This window comes from Lathamus discolor, chromosome 9 (assembly GCF_037157495.1).
Source record: "Lathamus discolor isolate bLatDis1 chromosome 9, bLatDis1.hap1, whole genome shotgun sequence".
Lineage (NCBI taxonomy): Eukaryota > Metazoa > Chordata > Aves > Psittaciformes > Psittacidae > Lathamus > Lathamus discolor.
The window spans coordinates 5,458,802-5,481,668 of NC_088892.1; the positions used below are offsets into that span (position 1 = coordinate 5,458,802).

General features: G+C 36.4%; 1 protein-coding gene across 1 annotated transcript in view; it reads left to right on the plus strand.

The window, feature by feature from the left end:
• The window catches only part of LOC136019277 (connector enhancer of kinase suppressor of ras 2-like), a 190,609-nt gene extending 169,453 nt beyond the window's left edge, over positions 1–21,156 (plus strand). The window contains exons 20-25 of the mRNA XM_065689303.1: positions 5,931–6,002; positions 17,208–17,278; positions 17,990–18,093; positions 19,503–20,010; positions 20,314–20,513; positions 20,880–21,156. Of these exons, the coding sequence (XP_065545375.1) occupies positions 5,931–6,002; positions 17,208–17,278; positions 17,990–18,093; positions 19,503–20,010; positions 20,314–20,513; positions 20,880–21,095 (1,171 nt within the window). The 3' untranslated portion in view covers positions 21,096–21,156. The remainder of the gene's footprint in view (positions 1–5,930; positions 6,003–17,207; positions 17,279–17,989; positions 18,094–19,502; positions 20,011–20,313; positions 20,514–20,879) is intronic.
• The last annotated feature ends 1,711 nt before the right edge of the window (positions 21,157–22,867 follow it).

Consider the following 22,867-nt stretch of genomic DNA (forward strand, 5'->3'; position numbering starts at 1 on the left):
AGATAGCCCAGTTACAACTTCAGTTAAATAAAGCAAAACACAATGAACTTGTTAGTCAAGAGATAAAATTTTCTTAGGTTCAGAATGATCATCTTGATAAGAATCAAGCGTGAAAGAAACAATTCCCATATGAAATACCATAAAAAATACCATAACAAGGGATGGTGAATATAAACTTCATTTCCTCCTTTATGGAGGAAGCTTACATACCCAATATTGTGTTATTCTCAACTGCTAAAATATTTAGGTTCCAGATGCAAAATGAACATTGTGTTATTGCTTCTGTGCAGATTGCTACTGATGCATTATGCTTCCAGTAAAAAGCATAAGCTAAGCTTTGCCACACTTAAGGGATATTTAATAACAGAACTCATTGGAAATTGTTTGCAAGCAGTGTTGGGATTGCAAAATGCAAAGCTGTCAAACAGCGGGTTTAACAGAACAATCCTAGCGCTTTGAGACTAGCACTTTGCTGGTATCTCCTGTATTATTTGCACGTGTGTTCTATATGCTGCATCTGGATTTTTGAAACTTGCTGCCACAAGGTGCTACATAGAATAGTATCGAAGATACTCTCTAACTAAAGCTTTCATGCTTATAACTAAGCATCCTGAATTTCTGTTGCGCTTGTCCAATGACTAAACGCAATTTTGGGCTGAGAAATACAAGACCTACAGCTATGAACACATGTACAATAAAAATATTGACCATATAAATTACAACAGAGACTGCTCATCAGATCAAACCTCTTCAATTGCTTTTTCTTGTCTTGAGTTATTACTGTCTGTCAGAGAATTAGAAGACAGGGCAATTTATACTTCTATTATTCTTTTTAGCTGAGGGTATCACTACAGATATTACACATGAACTGAGCACTATAAATACCTCTAAGGAATGAGTAGATATTAATAATTATATTGAACAAAAATACCCCAAAATAATACTCTTTTGTTAGAATATAAAACCCTTCACAAATTTCAATGAATTAACAAAGATCAAAGAGAAGGTCATTGTGCACAGCTAGAAATAGCTTCCAGAGATTTCCTCTAAGCATTAGAACACATTTCCTCAGAACACTTCTTAGTGTACTATTTCTGTAGGATATGTGCACAAGAAAAAGTCCGATTAACTAAAACTTTGCACGCTATTGAAAACTAAGTACCTTCAGGCTTCGAATCCTTTCAAAAAGAGGTAAGCCCAGGACTAAAAGTATAATAAAGACATTAATAGTATTCCCTTTGTTCACTGAGCTGAATTTCCCTTTGATTTCTTCCTTCAAGGACTCTCATTTGTGTATTAACCCATTGTAAAAACTACACCCTACTTTTGCCCCTGTTTTACTTGCTCTTCTGAAAACTGCAGAGAAAGTAAATCCAGTGTTCCGCTCACATTCTGGTATATCTAGCTTATGTGAATGGAGGCCCCTGCTTGTGTGGCAACTAGCTCTAATCCACAGCCTCTCTAAGCACACTTCCAAAGCACTTACCTATCCTCCTCTATGTTGTCATACCAGGCGGGACTCAGCATGATTGCCATTGCCTGAATCCACTGGAAAGCTAATGGTTCTGGTAAGCGTAGGGACAAATAAAATTAAGGAATTTTATTCCTTATAAAAAAGGCCTATGTTGGCACAGCATATGCTGGAAAAGTTCTCAGACTTCATTACTGTTTCTGCTAGACTAGAGGGAAATGTTCCAATTAGGATTTTCTTGCCTCCTTTTCAGAAAGCTAGTGAAAGTTGGATTTTACAAGATCAATTCTCACTTCTTTCCACTTTAGGAAATCTTTTTCACTAGCATTATCATTTTTCATTGAACAGTGGAGTTTCTGTAGCATAAATCCATTGCAAGCTTGAAATCTGAAAATACAAATGTGGTTGTGCTCTCACTTGTGTATGATTGAGTCCATTTTAACATTAATGTCAAAGCTAGTAAAGCAGTTACCTTGACAGTTAATAAGAACAGGAGAAAGAAACCTAGTTCTTTCCTTTCTTTGTTTTTTTGGTTTTTTTTTTCCTTTTCTGTAGGTTCACTTATTTTTAAAATAAAATTTCAAAATAAAATCCCCAAAAGTACACATAGTATTTTAGTGCATAAAGAAGCCCAGCTAAAATCACAGCATTAGTTTTCTTTCAGCTCCTTCAAAATCAAAGCTAAGGACATTTTGGTACTCAGCTTGGATTTCTTCTCAAATTTCTGTTATTTTCAGAGCCCTCCATGTGAAATGATCAAACTTTGTTGAACAAAAGAGTTTGAAGTCTAACTACAATAACCAAGATTTGTCTTTTCCGCTATTCTGTCAGATGGAGAGTGCTGTTTTATAGAATGACTTACTGATGGCCATAGCATACATTGAATGAAATAGCCTAAAGAAAGATTTCACAAGAATGTATAGTAATTGAATGCATTATTCTGTATGGTTTGATGATGTGCTTCTCTAATGCATTTAATGAAGGTACTCTGATTATTATATGAATCATGGCATTATCTCAGACTGGTTTAGCTCTCCAGGCTATATTTGGATGTAGAATGACCTTGTCCCTGAGAAAGGAGGTTTCTTTCATTTACACTGAAAAACTTTCCACTGCTTTAAGGCAACACCTGCATTTTCATGATTTAAAATCATTATAGTGTATTAGAAATCTTAGTATTTAAGTTTGTGTGATGTGGAATGACCTGAATATTATGGTATTTTCAAAGATGCTCATAATTACAATGGCCCATAATGGATTACATATATAATTACTCATTGTTAACTAGTGCTTCACCTGAACTTCCAAAAATCTTCACCAGGTCAGAATTTTCATTGCATAGTTAATGCATATTCAGGTCTTGAATTTATGAGAGCACATACCGTACTGTTTATTGGAACTGTGCGGTCTGAATTTTATATAAATGTCATTGATACAGTATAGGTAGACATGAAGTGGTCTAAAGGTTGCTACAGCTTCAGTAATTTTTATTACTCCTTCTGAAATGAACTTTACAGTCTTAGTAGGCAGTAAACCAAACTTGAGCCACCAGTGGGCCCCCCAGGAAGGAGAGCTAATAGCTTACCAGCCTGTGTTAACTGGAGTGCAGGCAACAGGTAAAGGAAGTGATTATACCCTTATACTTGGTACTCATAACACCACGTCTAGATTACTGCATCCAGTTTTGGGCTCTCCAAAAAAAGGCAAAGGTAAAAATGTAGGTATTGTTCTTCTGCATTATTCATATTCCTCTGTACTTCTAGATTTCCCTGGAGAATTTTCTGCAGTTCTTAATGCTAGCATATCTAAATGCTTCCCTAATAATAATCTTCGTGACACTTCTGGGAGTTGAAAATGGCTTTATTGTTATGTTTTGCAGCCCAGAAACAGAACTGCAAAACGTTTAAATAAAAAGTTTCCACAGAATTGAGATCTCCATTTCATAACAATAAAGGCTTGTTTTCTCCAGAGTATGTAAATATGTAACAGTAAAATACATTATTGCATCTGTAAGTGCTCACCCTTTCAGTAAATTATCAGAATATCAGGCACAAAGATATTAAGGAATATCTAATAACCAACTATGAAGTCTATTTGCTGTGACTTAGCATGTGAGAAATCCTTTGCGTAAGCAGAAGACCTGCAGCATTTAACTGATACCTTGAAAAAATTCTGCATTTTATGACACATTCACAAATTCCGTAACAACCAAGACAGAAAGTGGCCTATCTGTTGCATTATCCTGATTCACCTCTCCAGCCAGTCCACTCTCTGTACCCTAACTGAAGTAGGGCTTGTGTGAGAGTGTAGAATTCAAATCCATAATCATAGATTGCATCACATTACAAGAGCACAGTGGAGCCAAATTTCAGTTCTGTTTATCGCACAGGCTCTGGCATATTGTAAATTCTAAAAGGTTCACTTTGAATCCCTGATATTGGCATTTAATGCTTTTATGTACGTAAATTTCCTGTCTAGGAAAATAATCCCATTTACAAGCAGAAACTCCATCATGTGATACTCTATCAGGATTAGTCAAGAGGATCAGAATCTTTAGATCCACCACATAATCCTCTCCAATTTGAGCCAATTCTTTAATCTCAGAACTGGAAGGCAGTTGGGCAAACGAAATACTAGAAGGTGGAGATGTTGCACAGAGTTCATACCAACTGAAAACTGTGTGCTGATGCAAAAAATACACCCATCAAAACAGCATACCATAGTATAGCAGTGCAGGAGTATTTGCTTAGTAATTACTTCCTATTTTTAGTATTAAAGGTTCTGTTAGGAACTTCTTTAAGGAGGTATAGTATTTGTTAATTACTTTGTAGTTACCAATGTGTAACATACCACTTTAATATATATACGTGTCTATAAGGACATAGAAAACTATTCCACATTTCTTATTCACAGTTGGGTATCCAGTTTTGCTAACGCAGTTGGAGTTGTGGGTAGTCAGCTGGCATAAGGGGAGCAAATAGCTCTGCGTTAAGAAGCAGAAGACTAAGGATGATAAGAATTTTTGTCATTAAAATTATATTACATTAATGATGTAAACCAAATCATAAACGTATTTAAAATTAATGATCAAAATCCCTTGCATTAAAATCTTACCATTCAGCGGATATAATTAACAAGTGTATGCCATCTAGTGGGCATGAGGAAGGTTTCCTCCCTCTTCGGGGTTTCCCATGCACGCACTATTTTCATTTGTAAAACACAAGTAGCTAAGGAGAGGAGGATCTGTAGCAACAATTATCAATGTCCAGAATGCTGAAATATTATTCACATATCTCTCAATTCTTCTTTTATGCAATTAAGACGTTTTATGATGACCCTCTGTGCAAAGGTAAACTTACCTTAATATACATCTAATCTCATGAAAAAGGAAACAACATAAATACAACTGCTGTTATCAAATTTGTCTTTAAAACATCTTTTAGGAAAGCCTGGCACTGTATACATTTTTATTAATAGTACCTATAAGGAAGTCAGTGTACCAAGTGAAGCTTCTTCAGCTTTCATTTTTTCCCTCTGAAAACTACAATAAATCATAGTAATTAATAAAACACTCATTTACTTGGGATATGGCTGGTTTTAGAGTAACTTGGCATAGCAATTGCTGCAATTAGAAGTGACTTAGAGTTACGACTCTCTAAGAAACTTCTTTATTATTATCTGCTTCCAAACAAAGCAAACCTGCAACTTACATTCCCTAGAACTTTCCATACTGCTTCTGTTAAACTCAAATTAATATTATAATTGGGGATTTAAAATATATTGCATCAAATTTAGGAAACATTCCTTTGCTTAAGATTATTCTAGAGATCTTACAGGCTAACGGCTAAGTAAAAAGAATTTGAGTGTCCTGTATTTTAAATGTCATCTCTAGTTGAGTACAATTACTGGCTGGTTATTCATATTTATATTCCTTCTCTTCTTCATTTATTAACTTTAAAAAATTGGATAAATTCATGCATATCTCAGAATCAAAGTTGAAATAAAGACATGAGACAGTTATACCAATAAGCTGGCAGCCCTCTGTATCTGAGTAGGACCAGAACACAGTCATCTAAATATATGAGAAGAGGTGACGGGATTACATTCTTATTCCTTTAGTTGATCTTTGGACTACACCTAAGATGTAGTTAAATATACTCAATAAGATTTTTAAATTCACCCAAGAATTTTTCAGATGCATAATATCGTGGTTATTGAAAGGATTTATATTTCTAAGTCATTCAAGGGCTTTTTACAAAGTAGGAGTTAGGTTTGCAAATGTAGATGCAACTGGATCAGTAGGAATCTATCTATAAATTAATCCAGCAAGATTCAGACTGGAGGTTCAAAATTACTATGAAACCCCTAACATGATAAGGAATCATAGAGCAAGTCAGTCTTGCATATTCATAGACAAACTGTCTGAAATAAAAGGTATTTTTATTTGTGTTTATTCTAGTGCCTTCAAAGCATGCCACCCCAAAATAAAGAGCTTCTACTTTGCAACAGACTGCCTTGAAGAAATGAATAGGTAAGTTATGTTTCCTCTTTACCATGGCACTCCAATAATTGAAAATGATATTTCATCTCACATAGAAATACACTCTTGGAGCATGATGTCATGCTGATTGATAGGGTTGTCAGTACTTAGTCCACATAGCTCTCTGTTAATTCTAATACATACATTACACTGTGTGACTCACTTTGCTGAAATGTTTTGTCATGCTACATGTCAAAATTTGGCAAAGGTGTGTTTGGAAAGTTAGTTCTGTTCGTCTCCTCTCCACTCATACTTAACAGTATACCCACATGATGGGATAAGATATTCTCAAGTTAGATGTAGTGACAATCCACAGTAATGTGGCAGGACCTAAAACCAGGCACAAGAAATTTCAAGTATTTTTGTAATCAGTCAGGAACAGGACTGAACCTATGAGGTGCTTTTTATATTTCATGCCACAATTTGAAAACAAAACCAAAAAAAACCAACCAAAAAGCCAAGCCCCCAAAACCCCCAACAACGACAAAACCCTGTGGTAATTAACTTATTCATCACATCACTCTCCCCACAAGGCACGGAGCTAGGAAAGTTCAATTTTTGGCATTCTGTGTGCTTTTAAACGCCCTTGGATGTGCTGGGAGGACATTCAAAACTTGACTGGACAAGGCCCTGAACAACCTGATCCAACATCAAAGTTGGCCCTGCTGTGCATGGGGAGTGGGAACAGACAACCTCCTGGGATCTCTTCTAACCTAAATTACTCTGTGTTTCTATTTTGTGATGCAGTGATGAAGGCAGAGGTTAGATAAAGGTGGGACAGCAACTCTGATCCTCAAAGGCAGAGTCAAATGTTCTACCTCCTCCTGTTACTTCACTAATTTGTTTATTCCCAGCTGAGGTAAAAAGCAAGGACACATGGGACAACGTTACCATGTTCTGAAGCCTTAAATCTTTCCTCACATAGACGGCTCAAACTTTGAGGTTTAGTTAGTTTTTTCTGTTCACAGACTTAGAAAGACAAAATTACTTTAGAATGCAGCTGGATCTTTTTCTTTGGAATACTAATGTCTAAAAATTATTTTTAAATTGAGCATTTATATCCTGTGGCTTAGGTAGCCCTTCAGGAAATAGTGTATTGATGTGTAAGACTGGCTGTATTGAAAGAGTTGACGCCAGTTCATCATCCACTGATGAGGATGATGCTGAGGTTCAGTTATCCAGAGTATCTCATTGTGGTTAGCTGTCATTTTTAGGATATAAATTTGCTGAAACATATTGTCTCCAATGTTAATAATGTTCCATTGTTCATTTATGTGATGTGGCTGAGATTTCTTTGGTCCAAAACTGAAGTGAGGGTGTTCTGCTATTTTTAACCGTGCATTGTCCCTCCCTTGATTTTAGCTACTTTGATGGCTATCATTTGCTGAACTGCAATTGATCATGTCTTCCTATTATACCATAAAATGCTCTGACTCAAGGAGTCTTGACATACATTAGATAAACTGCTCTTACAATATTAATGGATTTTTCTATGGGGAGCCAATGAGGTCATCTTTATGAGAGTTTACAGCCTTCACTGGGAAGGTACCAGGATGTATCTTCATATCATACTGTCATTTCATATCATTTAGTATGGAATTTTTGAGAGCGTTTTTCCTGACTTTTGGGGACTGATTCCTATGGGAGAAGACAAAAAGTGAACTCCTTTTGAAGTATTATTTGCACTATTTTTCCTTCAGAAATGCTGTTCTTGTAGAGTAATTGGAATTCATTCTCCAATCCAAATGGTGAATTACTATGCTGCCTCTGGGGCATCCCTTGCAGCTTTTAAACGCTTCCTGGAATTCCTTCTTCAAGATATTCTGTGTGAAATTAAAAAATTAATAAGCAAGATTCATAGATGAAAAATGCACTTGAAATCCTAATTTTACAAATCTCTGTCTTCCCAGCAAATTGCTAGCTATCTGAGGAAAAAGGGCATCTCATACTCCTGCAGCCACCACAAAATTTAACTGGATTTTCTATGCTCATAGAATGGTAGAGCTTTCATGCTGAAAAGTAAAGGAGTTTTAATATGGAGAGGGCCACAGCATCTCTTTATTCACTGTGTGAGGAACATATACCCTTTCTTCAACTGCGTTTACCACCAGGTTTTGTTTTAACAGCTGTTTTTAGAGTTTCCTACTTCACATTCACTGTTTAATAATTTTCTCCACTCCAGAATATTTTAACCTGCCTTTATTACCGCATTGCTGTTGAAAGAATCGTATACCAATGGGTAGTAATTGATTTGTATGTAGCAGGTAGAGTCACTCCGTCGCAGCTGAATTTTGCCTGCTGTGTTGTGTGGTGCAGACAGACTTTGTTTTGCAAAATTAATGCTCACGCTGTTTTGTCAGATCTTACATGAGCATAGTTGTGTTCTTAAGAATGAATTAATAATGAAATTGATGAGCTCATCTTTTGCTTGCCATGGTCACAGGGTGCTCCAAGCTTGTTAAAGGCCTTATTTCCCAGAAATGCTTCATCTATTACTATATCATGCATAACCTGTTTATGGCTTTAATACTCCTAAGGAAACAAGCGCTGAATTTAATATTCAGCTGTTTTACAATACCTACTTTATTTAAAACTTGCATGTGATTGAAGTGTGCACTGCAGTGCATTTAAAATCTCCTTATGGACTCCAAATATTAAATTTAGAAAAGTTCGTATTTTATGCTGAATAATTTGATCACATTTGATTTTAATAACTGGGTTAACTTTGCAATATTAATAACTTCCATAAACCTTTGCATTCATTCAAAAAAAGAGAACAAATATATGCTACTGGGTTGCTCCCGATATTTTTCGAGTAAACAGCTAAAGAATTATAACACAATATTTCTCTTAAAAAGAAACTCTTTGAAAATGGAAGTATTCTGAATTAAATCTGTATTGATAATAAGTAAACTTCAGGATGCATATCTTTTTTGATTTTTATGTGTAGAATATAACCAAGCAAATTACTCACGGCTTTTTCTAAACCATCTTCTTATTACTGAGGTTCACTCAGCTGTCTTCCTTAAATTTTTGGCATTTTAGTTTCTTTGCTAGATCTTGGCTAAATCAGACGGTGGGCCAGTTAATATTAAAAGATGGTGGGCCAGTTAAATAATTAAAAGTATTAACACATCTTTTACAGTTCTAACTTACTTTCAATCTTCACTTACAAATAAAGTAGCAGCTAAGAAGATATCTCAGCAACTAAAAATTTCAGACCCATGTTCTTGTTAGACATTGCCCATCTTATAAACAAGAGTTCCTTGAGAAGTGAGCAGGAGAGTAATCATGTCAGATCTGTCTGCCCTAATTTAACAGTTCTTTAACAAATAGAGCTGAATATGTTATTAAAGAGCTCTTGCTCCCCCGTTCCTTACCCAATGACAAGCAAAGAGATCATTCTGCAGAACATGAACGGTAGTTTCAAATAAAAACCCCTGAAATGGAGATTCCCAGTGGTGGTGTAAGTAAACAGAAACAGCATGTTCTCTTCTTCTTCCTTTATGTTCCTATAAACTTGTTTCAAATCCAGGAAAAATAGTCCATGCCCAAGGCCACTTCAGTCCCCTAATTTAATGTTCTCACATAAAAGCTCTTAAGTTGCAGCACCAGTAAAACAATTTTCTGATCAGAATTAGCTGCAGGCCCCAGAGACCTGATTAAATCACTATGTATGTGAACAGTGCAATAGTAGAGCTACCATGCTCTGTTTGGGGAAAACACTACACCAGGAAGTACTAGTACATGGCTGTACATCTTTAAAATCTCCTCTTCCTGGCTAGTCACCTAACTCCTCCTTTCTATGATTTATGGACTACTTACTACAGACTTGTGAAGTACCATATTCCAGTTAATACAGTTTGAGAACTAGTCGCTTATAGCATAGCTCTAAGGAGTTTGCAGTACACAATTACAATCATCCAATACCCAGTCCAAATCAGCATTCAGGTATGAATTTATCCCTAATGTGTGGGAGTTAGAATTTGTATTGTCCTTCTGTACTAGTTTACATTACAAAATTAACTTAATCAAATTCTGCTGTAAATAATATCATTGTGAATTAGTATAGTTCTTCTGGAAGTTAAACAGTTTAACTGCATTTAATATAGCAGATTTTTGTGATTACAGTGCTGTACCTCTCAGTGATGAATGCACACGCATCACAGTCACACATCCCTGGCAGTGCTCAAGGCCAGGTTGGATCAAGCCTTGGGTGGGATGGTTTAGTGTGAGGTGTCCTTGCCCATGGCAGGGGGGTTGGAACTGGATGATCTTGAGGTCCTTTCCAACCCTAACTATTCTATGATTCTATGATTGTGATGTTGTGCTGGAGATATGAAGTTAATGCTGCAACACCTCAAGTTTTTAGTAATGAAAATAAGTAATATATGCATAATTAAATAAGCCAGGTATTTAACAGTATTGTTTGGCCTATATGATCTGATTTCTTTAAGAATATGTGGAAGTAGTATTACATAATTTCACAAGTAAATCATCCCATTCTTACAAAAGTTGTCCTCTAAAACCCAAAAAAACCCACTTATACCTTTTTGGACCATACTAAACTCAGTTCTCTTGCTCACAAATAATATTTCATGTCTTCAAAGCTTTCTTTTGGGCCAAGCACTTCTACAGCTTTACATCTCTTCCTTGTACTTTGGTAAGAATGGTAGAAAATTATCTGGAGAATACTATGTGGCTGCACATGCTGAAGGATATATAATGTCACAGTCAGCGTAGGAAGCTGTAGGAGAGTGCAGCAGCCAGTACTTGTCCTTAAGTGGATGCCCAAAAAGTCTGGTGAATTACCCAGAGTAACATGGTAAATCCAACAGTACAAGGTTACAGAGGAGTAAAATTCAGAAGCCACATTTGACTAATGAGGAAAATATCTTATTGTCATCTTAACATATTCCTTTAAGTATCAGCTTCCGTACCTTTAAGTACCAGCCTTCTGACTACAAAGGCATAGTAGTGCAGCTGGCTGACAGGGTGAAGTCAAAAATCCTATTAAGTGGATGAAGTAGATGCATATGCACGGAGGGCACAAACTGCCATGGTTCACTTGCCAGCTCTTAAGCTGTCTGGGGCTTTTTCATATTTTTCCAGCCTGACAAATCTAAGAAGACAATGCACGAAACACGATCAACAGAGTCATGTCAAAGGATTAAATGAGAAAGTACTTGCAGTTTAGCCGTGAATGATTTTACTTAACAAATTCCAGCAACTGTGACAAATACAATAGAAGAAATACAGGCTGCTAAGAGTTGATATGTTTGGAGAGATGAGCTCATTGAGAAGACTCTGCTTAGTGTTGTGTTTCACTGTGAGACGTCAGTTACATTCTGGGGCTTTGTTTTGTGTTGAAGAAAATCGAGGCATCATTTTAGCCATGCTTACCACAGGAACCTTTATTCTGTTAAATGAATATGTTAACTGTATAACCTTAGAAAATACTGAAAGTAATGTACCTTAGGAACCAACATGGGAAACTTACTGATTTCTTTTTTAGGTGTCCAGTAAGAGAGACTGGTCAGGAAGAAGCCAGCATAGCAAGAACAAAAACAATTAAATCAGTTTAAAAATACAGTTTTGTATTACAAAAAAATTGAATTCTAGAATCCAATTACCCACATGCAAGAAAATAAAAAACAGAATACGAAGTTTTTAATCAGAAATTAAATATGAATTGCAGTGAATAAATTCTATGTATTAAATAAATAGCTCAAGGGAATCTATTTTTAATAGACTTAAAGATAACTTGATTAAGTCAAATTTAGCTTCCACTTTAGTTTTGGTTTTTTCCTTTTAATTAAATTATGTGAAGTGTAGATGCAATCTCAAAAGTGAAGAGAGATATTTTCCTGCACTGAGATGTTTATTGCACAAGCCCAAGACAACATACAAGTGCAAGTACCAACTGATGAAAACATGCAAGAAAGAAAGGAAATACAGAAATTTATCCTTCAATGTCTCAGTATTTCATCGGTTTCATTTTCAAGGGAACATTTAATAGAAAGAAAGTGGATAGGCTCTTTCTTGAATTTACACCTTTCCAGGATACAGCCTCTATTTACTTTTTCAGTTGAATTAAATAGTTTCTTCTTTCTTCTACATACCAGCCATCTTGTATATGCAAAAGTATATGCAGAATTGAGGATATGAGCAAATAAAACTTACCTGAACCATAGAAACTCACTACTTCATGACCTGTTCTCCAGAACTTATGGAATGGTTTCAACTACAACCTTAAAAATTACAGACTCAGACCTCTTTCGTTAAAAAATGGTTACCCTTTTGCCTCTGGTTTTCATTCTCATGCACTAAATCTAATTGTTCTCTCAAATTTATTATAACTGAGATTGTCCAAGTTGTTTTGGCTTTTTTACTCATGCTATTTCACTCTAAGCTGTAGGAAGGAATAGCCAAGTGGGTAAAGTGTGATGCCACTATGAAAACTCACTGCCTTCAGTTCCAGAGCCTCACACTGACCTTAGACCAACTCATCTTCACACTCAGCAGGAGTAAATTATAAGAGACACTAAACAGAAACTTCCTGCATTCGTACAATGAGTAATAGCATACTCTCATTTTTAATGCAGTGTGTTAGGACAGTGGAGCTATGCAAAATTGTTTCCCCCGTTGTTTGGTCCTCTTCAGTATTTTCCAGTGTTTTTATCAGATGAGTAAGAGAATGTGGTTCTGACTCCTGACAATTCAGGGCATTTCAAGCATGACTCACTCTTCTGTACCAAGTTTTGATTATTGCAACAGCTACTTAGTTCATCACTGCCCTCAGTGCCTTTGTAATCATCACTTGCCAGGCCTGGGGATAGAATCAGACTCTCAAAAGACACCCTGGGCTGTAATCCCCTGGTACTAACCAGAATTAACTCAGTAAATTTAACTTAACTTCCTACCATGCAACTCTATTTTATCCCAAAGCAATGACAACAGTATCTGTTTCTAATTAACAGAATTAATTAAAGTCAAGTCTGATTTATTTAGAATTTAAACCATTGAGACAAGTACAAAACTCACTTATGTATTTAGATGACAGCACTCGAAGCTTATCTTTTTTTGCATTTTGTTCAGTAAGTTACAGTCAATAAAAATAATTAATACACTTGCTGGTCCCTTGCAAGTTGTTACAATGTACCTCAGTAAGACAGATACCACGTCTTATAGAGATGTTGTACAATATTGAAAGTAAAATTGATTTACGGACTAGAACTTTGCGACTCACAAAGAGTTATAAAGCAGGTATGCTCACTGCGGCGCCGGGTGCGAGGGGGTTCGCTCCTCCTAACTCGCACACCGAGAGCTCAACAAGCTAAATATTTAATACACACAAACGTACACATTCATCAGATTTCACAAGCATAGGAGGAGATTCTTACAATTAGTTCCAAGAACTCATTAATACCATTCCTCTCCCCTCTACTCTTGCACACTGCCATCTGGTGGTCTTGGGCCGGGGTCTTCTGCATGAAGTAAGAAGTCTTCCTGGCTGGGCACTTTTCACCCTTGGCGCAGTTTCCCCAGCTGGTAACCTCAAGTCTTTTAGAGACTAGTTGAAACAAGTTCTCGTCAAACATTCATCTTCTTGAGGGAAAAGGGTCCCTGATTTTAAACGTGTTTTGGTTACCTATTTCACTCTGGATTATAGTTTAACTAGCAAGAACACGAACATACCTGTTGCTATACTAAGTTAAGACAATCAATACATAGTTTGAAGAAAACTCTTAACCCTTTCCTTAGTCCATTACTATTCCTTGCATCAAAATGTTGTAGCAAAGTATCCTTAGGATGTTTAGTACAGCTCCATGTCACCACAACTGATTCAGTGAAAAATGCTGTTTAAGCTGTTTAACTATCAAAACAAAGTATTTGAAATCATCAAAGAAAAAAGGCAGAATTTGGGGGGAAGAGGAGTCCAACTTTCTGCCTCAGAGGAGCAAGATACATAGAGACGTGCAAGTAAGACTGCTGTGCATGTACCTCCCAGAATATCTCGTGTCTTTTTATGACCACATGAAGTTCAAAAAGCTATTAGGGATATAGCTATATAAACCAAATTAGACAAATATCTTCTGGGGTTTTTTCACTATAGCTGCTTGTCAGGTGCAGCAGAGTCTTGTATTGCATGACCTTCAATTACGCAGAGGGTCATCTACACCGTAGAGAGTCCAGTTCTGACAAATACTCCTACAAGGCATTCAATGAAGAGTCCAGAACCAAATAGCTGAGTTTCCAAGCTTTCCACGGAGAATTTTTTATAACCTTGACTGCCTGTTTTATTAAAAATGGAAGCTCATCAAGTAAATTCATCAAGTTTACATAGCTTTCCTTTGAACTGAGCTTGCATTTGATGATAACTGTAAGAAAAGGATGTGTAATCTTAGCACTTCTATAACTCCTGATTAACCAAAAACATTCACCCATGCTTTTTTAAAAAACACAAAACCTCAAATTGAGATTCTTTTTCTTTTATCAGAAGAGAGTTTATCATTATAAGCCACTGAATGTCATCAGATACCCCTTTTTGTTGTCTTGTCAAAGAGCTAACTCTAAATTGTGGTAAAATGAAGTAAGAAAGTACTTGTAACTATAGCTGGGGAATCTTCTGGCCCTCTGGAAGGGAAAAATCTGGGCAGTCTTAGAGAAGTTACATTGGAGACCATATGAATAAAGCTGATATTCTGCATATGCTAAGAATATCCTTGTTCTCTTGAAGATTAGTATTAACACTTTGGCTGTTACCTATATATGCTTCCAAGATCTAAAAATCTCAAATTAACAATGAGCAACAAGATAAATCTGGCAAGAAATTTCAGACAATATAAATTTCCATGCACTGACCAACGAAAGAGCTGAATCTGCTTTAACTTTGAAAATGGTAATGAGTCTTCATTTGTCACTTGTGCTTAAGCAGAACCTTAGTTGAAGCTGCTCAGGCATTCCGCTTAATTGCCAAAGGCATATGGTAAAGAATGAGTAAAACTATTGTGTTCCAATGCTAATGAGTTTAGAAATTCAGGAACAACAGTTGAAAAAATAGTGAATACAAATGCTTAATAATGAGCAAGGGTATGATGTCATTTCAAATGCTGCAATGAAGAATATGTCTTTCAAGAGAATGTCAAGTGATCAGCATGCTGTTTGTGGAATGAAATTAGACTGGTGAGCACTGTAGAAAATCTTTTCTGCAAACCTGTTAATCCACTTGCAATTTACTTCTTTTGTGATAAAGATAAGTTATTGATATGCCAATGCAAACAATCTCTCTGTAAGCAGTTCTAACCCTGCCCTTGTGAAAACTAACCAGCATCTCCATTTTTATTTCCAACCTGCTTGCTTCTGTTCTAATACTGAAATGCAAAACAATATTATTGTACAATCCTTATATGTTCATACTTTTGCAAGTAAATTAAACCCTACAACAATTCCTTGTGAGAAGTAAATGTTGTTGTCCCCTTTGGATACTTATGAAAGTCGTAACATATGTAGAACGATTTGCTGAAGGCCATGCAATGAGTCAGTGTTATATCCAATATTACAGATTAAGATCATTGCTCTGAGCAACTGCCAAGCATTGCTTAGACCAGGAGATCAATAGATGCTGAACCGCGAGCTATTTTTAGTGGAGAGTTCACTCATCTGTCTCATCTTGCCTCCCTACTGTGTATGCCACCTTCCATATACTGTACTATTAAATCAATAACACATTCACATATATCCTTAGAAGCTTTTTTCTCTTCAAGTAGGAAAGAATAGTTTTCTTGTTTTAATCTGCAAAAAACCTGCCCTTATACTATGTATTGTTTGCTCATGTCTTTCTTGAAGCTTTTGAAAGATGTTTTTGTCATGATAAGATTTATTAACAAAGAACATAATTATTAACAAATTTCATGTTGCAATGTTAAGGAAAAAAGAACTGCTTCTGAAGATTACCTTACATGCAACATACTAGGAAATGGATAACATAGTAAACACTCTAGTCACTGTGAAGTGAAGAGTTAAGAATGCATCCCCATCATTGCAGATGTCTATTAATAGGGCTCTTTTCTTTGGTTATATTTCCTTGTTGATGAAAATAGGGCAATTCTTGATTTTCCATTTGCTTAACATTAAGAAGTGGCTTTCCCCTCTGTGTGTTCATTTCTTTTTCTATTGTCTTTCAATTACATATTTTATATAATATATAACATCTCATAATGTTATGTAAAGAAAACTCTACAGGTATTTTCCCCAAAACTTACTATACTATATACAAAATATACTATGTATTTTCCTAATGAAACAATGAAACTTATTTTTGTCCAAACTGATTAATTTTGGGACAAAGAAAGAAATCAGAACATCCAATGTAAAATGCAAATATTGAAGTATTTCAACATTCCAACTCCTGTTTCAGAAACTTAAAATTTCATGTGAAAAAATCAAAGCAAAATAATATTGATATCACAGCTCAACAAGCCTAGGGATTTACATCACCAGTAGCATGAATCTAGAGTAGCAAATAACCAGTGGAATTCTGTCACTGTCTGGTTTAGGTTTTTGATTCTACACATTTAATACAACTTATTTCCTAATACAGATCTTCATACAATTATTTTCATAGCTCTGTTTTATTTGATAGCATTTTTGCAATTCAGGTTAAGTTCCTGAAATTAATATAAGTAGCAATCAGAATAAATGCAATGTGCTCCTTTACGCAATGCCTCTGGAAACCATTCCACACAAACAGTTTGCAGATGCAGCTTAGAGAGGATTTGAGTCTGCTTGATGTGGAGACTGAGCTGGATGCTCTCTGTTCTACACAGATTATTCTAAACTTTCATTCAGTCACTGCTAAAGTTAGAGTGTTGGTGCATATGCTTCATATTGTCTTGATGATGTAAGGAAGATTTGATGTCATGATTCTTCAGTTTTCTATGCAGCAGAATAAAATGCAATGAGTCTGATACTCCGCTTCACAAACATCCTCCAGCAGATGTGAACAGAAGCCCAGAGGTACAGCTGCATTGTACTTGAACTGGAACATCCCTCACTTGAAATAATTAACCACTGAACACAGCTGAATCATGATTTTAACTGTGTTCAATTTCTGGGCTAAGCATTGTCTCTTCCAAATGTTAAGAATGAACGTTCCTTTTAAGTATATCTCTTACTCATTTTTTATTCTATTAGATGGATGAATCGTTTGGGTCTCGCAGCAATTGGTTACACACCTGATGACAAGGATATTCATCCAGATGAAGGTAATGCTTCAGATATAATTGGGAGAAAAAAGCAGAGAGTACATATCTGTTCATTATTTGAACAGAGTTGGAGATGTCATAACTGTCTTCTTTATTAACCATATCTTTTAAAAAATCAATTTTCCTAAGAATCCCTATCCTTGAAGCACTGTATTTACTGGTGCCACCATCAGAGAAAATAAAATCCTAAGCAAAAATTCTTGAAACTGTTTAAAACCGGCAATAAGGAGAATACAAGGTTGAGGGTGAGGTATGACCCCCCCAGTCAGAACCATTGGGTTTGCTCATCACCTTGGAGCAAGTGAAGACATCACAAACACAGATCACTGTGCTTTAGAACTGGTTTTGCATCTCCTGAGCTCAGGTGCCAGCCTTGCCTCTTTCACCACTACCCATGGTGGAAGCTGTTATGCTGAGATAATTAAACAAAGTGTTGAGGCTCAACTTTACTTTGACATCTAGAATGAAGCTTCTCTTTGAAAATCTGTGATCAGAAGGTGTTTTTTACGTATGGTGGTAGTTAGGTGCCTATCCTGCTTTCTGTAACACTATCCTAAAACCTTTGATGGTGGTTCTACATATCAATGTGCCAGACATTTTCACGAGTCTGTTCCTTAGTGACAGCCAAACACCTAGGTGACTGTGAAATGTTTACCTTTGCATGCTAATGGTATTTAAAGCACATGAGTGAAACCCAGAATGCTTTGCTAGCAGATTACTGGAGTGAAAGCGACCAGGATGACATTGATGGCTCTCTGACCCTGAAGCAGGAAGGCTCTTCAACACTATGTGACAGCTATCATCGAACACCCTCAGTGAGTTATAAATACTGCATTTGACAGTAGGTCACCAAAAAATGTATGTGCCTTTATTTGCATTTTCCTTGGTTTGGAATATTTAATTGCCATCAAGGCAGAGCAAAGATGAATCTCATTGTAAGAATGAAATTACTGCTGTTCATCATAAACCAAGACCCAGGTGTTTCCTTAACAATCTGATTGCAAAAAAAAAAAGCTGTGGTAAATGTCTCCTTACGCAGATATGTCACCAGACTGTGAATGTGACCTTTATAGGATTTGAGAGACTATATCTACTAATAGACAAACACTGACTTTTCTGCAGAATATGAAAAGAATGTGGTGGATGGGATACTGAGACTGTTTTCTGAGTATGAATATTGGATACCAGATGCTAGAGATTAAGATAGATCACATTCACGAGTGATCTTGTTCTAGGACAAACATATTTTTAAGGAACATATCTTTAGAAGCAACAGCTTATTTACAGTATGAAGCATTGTGTACAATACCATAGTAGTGACAGTATCTTCTGATAGTCCTAAGATGGGAAGGAGCTGATAAAAGTACTTCTAATATATTGTGTGCAGACAGGTTTTGATAACTGAGGTAATAAACATTTTGTATATGAACAGGCTCTAGCAGCGAATAAGAACATCTCTGTTATATGGAACATAGACAAGCTGTGATAATTATTCTGTATTTCTAAGTGCAGATAGGACTGTTCTCTATTTTTCTTTCAGATTTTTCTTCAGCATGAATGACACGATCCTCACACAGCCAGAACCAAAGAAAGAGTGACTGAGACAACAGCATCACATGGGTGAAGTTCAGACTGATTTTCACTCATGTGATGCTGTTTTATCAACTGAGATACAGGTTAAGCCCCTCCCTTTCTGTTTTTCCACATTTTTGCCTTTCTCTTTGTTTTTGAATTAAAATTATATAAAGACCCAGCAGAAGTAACTAAAATAATTTGAGAATTCAGCAGTCCCCCTGGGTGCTGAAGTTGTTTTGGTCGGGGTTTTTTTTCCTATTTGGCTGGATATTTGTTCCCTAAAATAAAGAAATCCACTTATGGGGTTTTTTGAGGACTTCCTTGTCTTCACAGCATACTGCTGGACTGAACACAAATTGGATGGGTCTTCAGGAAATCTGTACCAGGATTATACTGTTCTTTCCAGCAGGAGTTGCTCATGGGCAGAGAATGTGTAAAACAAGAATAGGGAGTGGTTAAAACATAGCACTGGCATAAAGGTTCTCACTGATAATTATATTCTGTTTACAGAGGTTCATAGTATGACATATCAAAACACACACATCAGACCATTTTATTAGTGTATCTCATATAACGTTCTACGCTACAGTCATTTCTCGGGTCTGTCTAAACCATTGGTTTATCGTCAGGTACTTTTGTATCTCTTCAGGTGAATTCTTCAAGTCCATTCCCTGAAGTCAAACAAGGTCGACACTTTTCAAGTGAATCAACATATTCTCATTCTTCTGCTGAGGATTCTCGGCAAGATGTAGCAGGAAGCACCCACTCATCAGGATGCAGACCTCCCTACCGAGAGAGACGCTCGTGGCAGGATCTGATAGAGACTCCACTAACCAGTTCAGGGCTCCATTTTCTTCAGACTGTTCCTCCTGATGCAGAGTACATGAGTGGCCAGCTGGGAATGTCACCAGACAGACGAAGACAAGCAACGCTACCAGTCCAGAGACGACACAATTATGAGCAGGATGGGCCTTTCCCTTTGGTGGAATGTCAAAGGGGACATAGCTCTCGTAGCAGGCCACAGCAGCAGCGTAGTCAAAGCCTTCCCCGAAACAGAGACGTGAGGGGTAAGGGCCGTGTAAAGTCCATAGAAGGAACAGATGACAAGCTAGAAGAGAAAGTTCCTATTAGAAGGCATAATAGTTTCTGCGCAGAAGGTAAGCTTTTGCAGATGTTCTGATCCTCTGAATGCTGTTGAAAGCCAGAGCAATATTGCCATTACTCTCAGGCAAGGTTTTTGTTGTTCAACAGTTTTATGTTGGCAAATACGTGTAGCTGGAGTTTGTACTTGAAATGCTTGGATATAATGCTAAGAGCATAGCTTTGGGGCTGATCAAAACATTCTTGTTTTAGCAAACAAAAATTGGAGGACTGTTATGCCTGAATTTGCAGTATCGCTTGCTGGTTTTAAAAGCTTCACCTGAATCATTGGATTGTTAGGCTTCTTTACTTTCTTTCAGAAAATGTGAAAGATATTGGAGAAAATATAGATGGTCTGCAAGAGCTCTACAAGTCTCTGGAACAAGCCAGTTTGTCAGCTTTTGGAGAGCAGCGTCCTTCCACCAAGCAGGAGTTCCGCAAGTCTTTTGTAAAGCGATGTAATGATCCAGTTATCAATGAAAAGCTGCACCACATCAGAGTTCTCAAGAGCACTTTAAAAGTAAGGCTTTATCACTAATTTTGTGTATAAGCAACATAGACTAGTAAAAGTATAAATGTTTCCCATGGATGAGGCTTTCTTTGGAGCTTCAGAATTAAGTTCCAAAGAAATGAAAAACACTTGAAAACAAACATGTTCCAGCTTAAGGAAAATAAGTAAGTAAATTATTTGGCACTCTTCATAGGCATGGGATGGAGTTCTCACAGTTTAAGCTGTAAAAGTTCCTGAATGTAGGCGAAAGTTTCACGTCCATAGCAGTTTCCCTAACCCTTTGCACTAAAATGAAAGAAGAAAGAAAGTGACAAAATACAAAATGTGGCATAAGTTTCATTTTGACATGTATTTTGTCTCTCTGGAATTTGATAGGCAAAGGAAGGGGACCTTACTGTTATCAACAGTCTTCTGGATGATCCCAACTTGACATCAAAGAAGTTTAAAGATTGGAAACTAAAGAACTATGAGTTTTTCCTGGACATTTGTGAGTACAGTGCTGCTGTGAAATCTCAAAATGGAGCCTCTGAAATTGCATCCTCGGCACCAATGCTGACACATACACACTCCTTCATTGAAACTCACGTGTGACAGGACTCATACCCTGAATAATTGCTGGGTGCCATGAAAAATTGAATAAGACAAATACTGTAATATTTATTGATAATGTACTCAGCAGTACTGTAAATAAGTTGGGTAAGAGAATAGTGCCACAGGATGCCTACTACATTGCATGATAAGACAATAATATTCTTTATTAATTTTTTCCATTTGCTATTATCAACCAATGTCCGTATCAAGCTCTGCATTAGAAAGAAGCAGTGCAGAAGTGTAACTGAAAATAAATACCAGTATATTTAAAGTACTGTACAAAAACTAAGCTTATAATATGAGCTCCTACAATCATTTTATATATTTAGATATAGATCAAGACATATCTATCTATATAAAATGTAACACAGTAGTTTACATTACTTTTAAAATGCCCTGAAGTTCACATCCTCACACATTCTTTCTTGAGAAAAACACAAAATGAAAACATCAACACACTGGCCACTCTTAGAGATGAACGTTTATTTTTGCAACATTTCCAGGTAGTGACCATCATTGCAAATAAAAGGACAGAGTTATCAAAATGTAAACTCAATCCCTATAGTGTGCCTTAAAATGTACACTGTACATCTAGCAAATAGATCCCAGTCTGGCCCTATGGGCATACTGTACATGCCATTTAGGTACTGTGTTTGAAACATACTGTGACTGCCTTTAAAGTGAAAGAATATAAGCAAGAGGGTATGGCACAGAGATTAAGATATGAGTAGAACAATGTTGGTTGTTCACTAATGCTGCAACTTAAACTGGTTTTAATATAATTTGAAGTATATCATGGTGAAAGAAAAATACATCTGCACTGAATATGCTACATACTGCAGGTTTTCATAGTTTCTTCACTGTGAATTTAAGTGACACGTGACTGTGAGTCACAGAATTCTAAAGAGCATGCTTCAAGGATGAGAATTAAGTTTAAAAAGCTCCTGAACTAATCAATTAAACTGTAATAGACTGACACCTAGAGCTGAGAAAATGATTCAAAATGATACAATGTCTGGCAATAATTTTTATCTGTTAGTGGTACATTAGCAAGTGGGTGAAGTTATGCAATACATCATTTGAAAACCAACCTGTATTGATTGGGTTAGGAAGATACATGAGCCACATAGTGTATTTCACTTCCTTGCCAGGATGGGAATGATTTCTAAGAATCAGATTTTGGAGAAAATACTTTTGGAAAAAAGATAAAAAGAACAAACAACAAAATTGCTCTACGTTCAGTAGCATTTACTGAACATAAATTTCTAACACTCATTCACCATTTTCTTTGACTATGCTTGCTAGAATATTTCTAAAAGCAGAACAAAGGGGATGTGAATTCAGCTGGCATCATTTCACTTAAACACATGCATTCACTGATAATCTTTTCATGAGATAAATCTCATCTCTCATACATGAAGAACTGTAAAACTTATACAGCTCAGTATGCTATAGGAAAAAACATTATCTTAGTGAGGTCCTGCTATCCACGAAGATATCTCATTATTTAAGAAGCCAGAACTGATGAAGTTTGAACTAAACTTATTTTTTAGTTCAACCTCCACAAAGCAGCTGTGGTGGGCTGATCTTGGCTGGCCACCAGTTTACGCATTTCTGCTCCTCATTAGGATACGGAGAGAAACTATCATGGAAAAGCTTGTGGGTTGAAACAGGGAGATCACCTACCATGGGCAAAACAGACTTGGTTTCAAGAAAATTAATGTAATTTATTGCCAATTAAAAATACTATAACCATAAATGTTGGTCAGAGA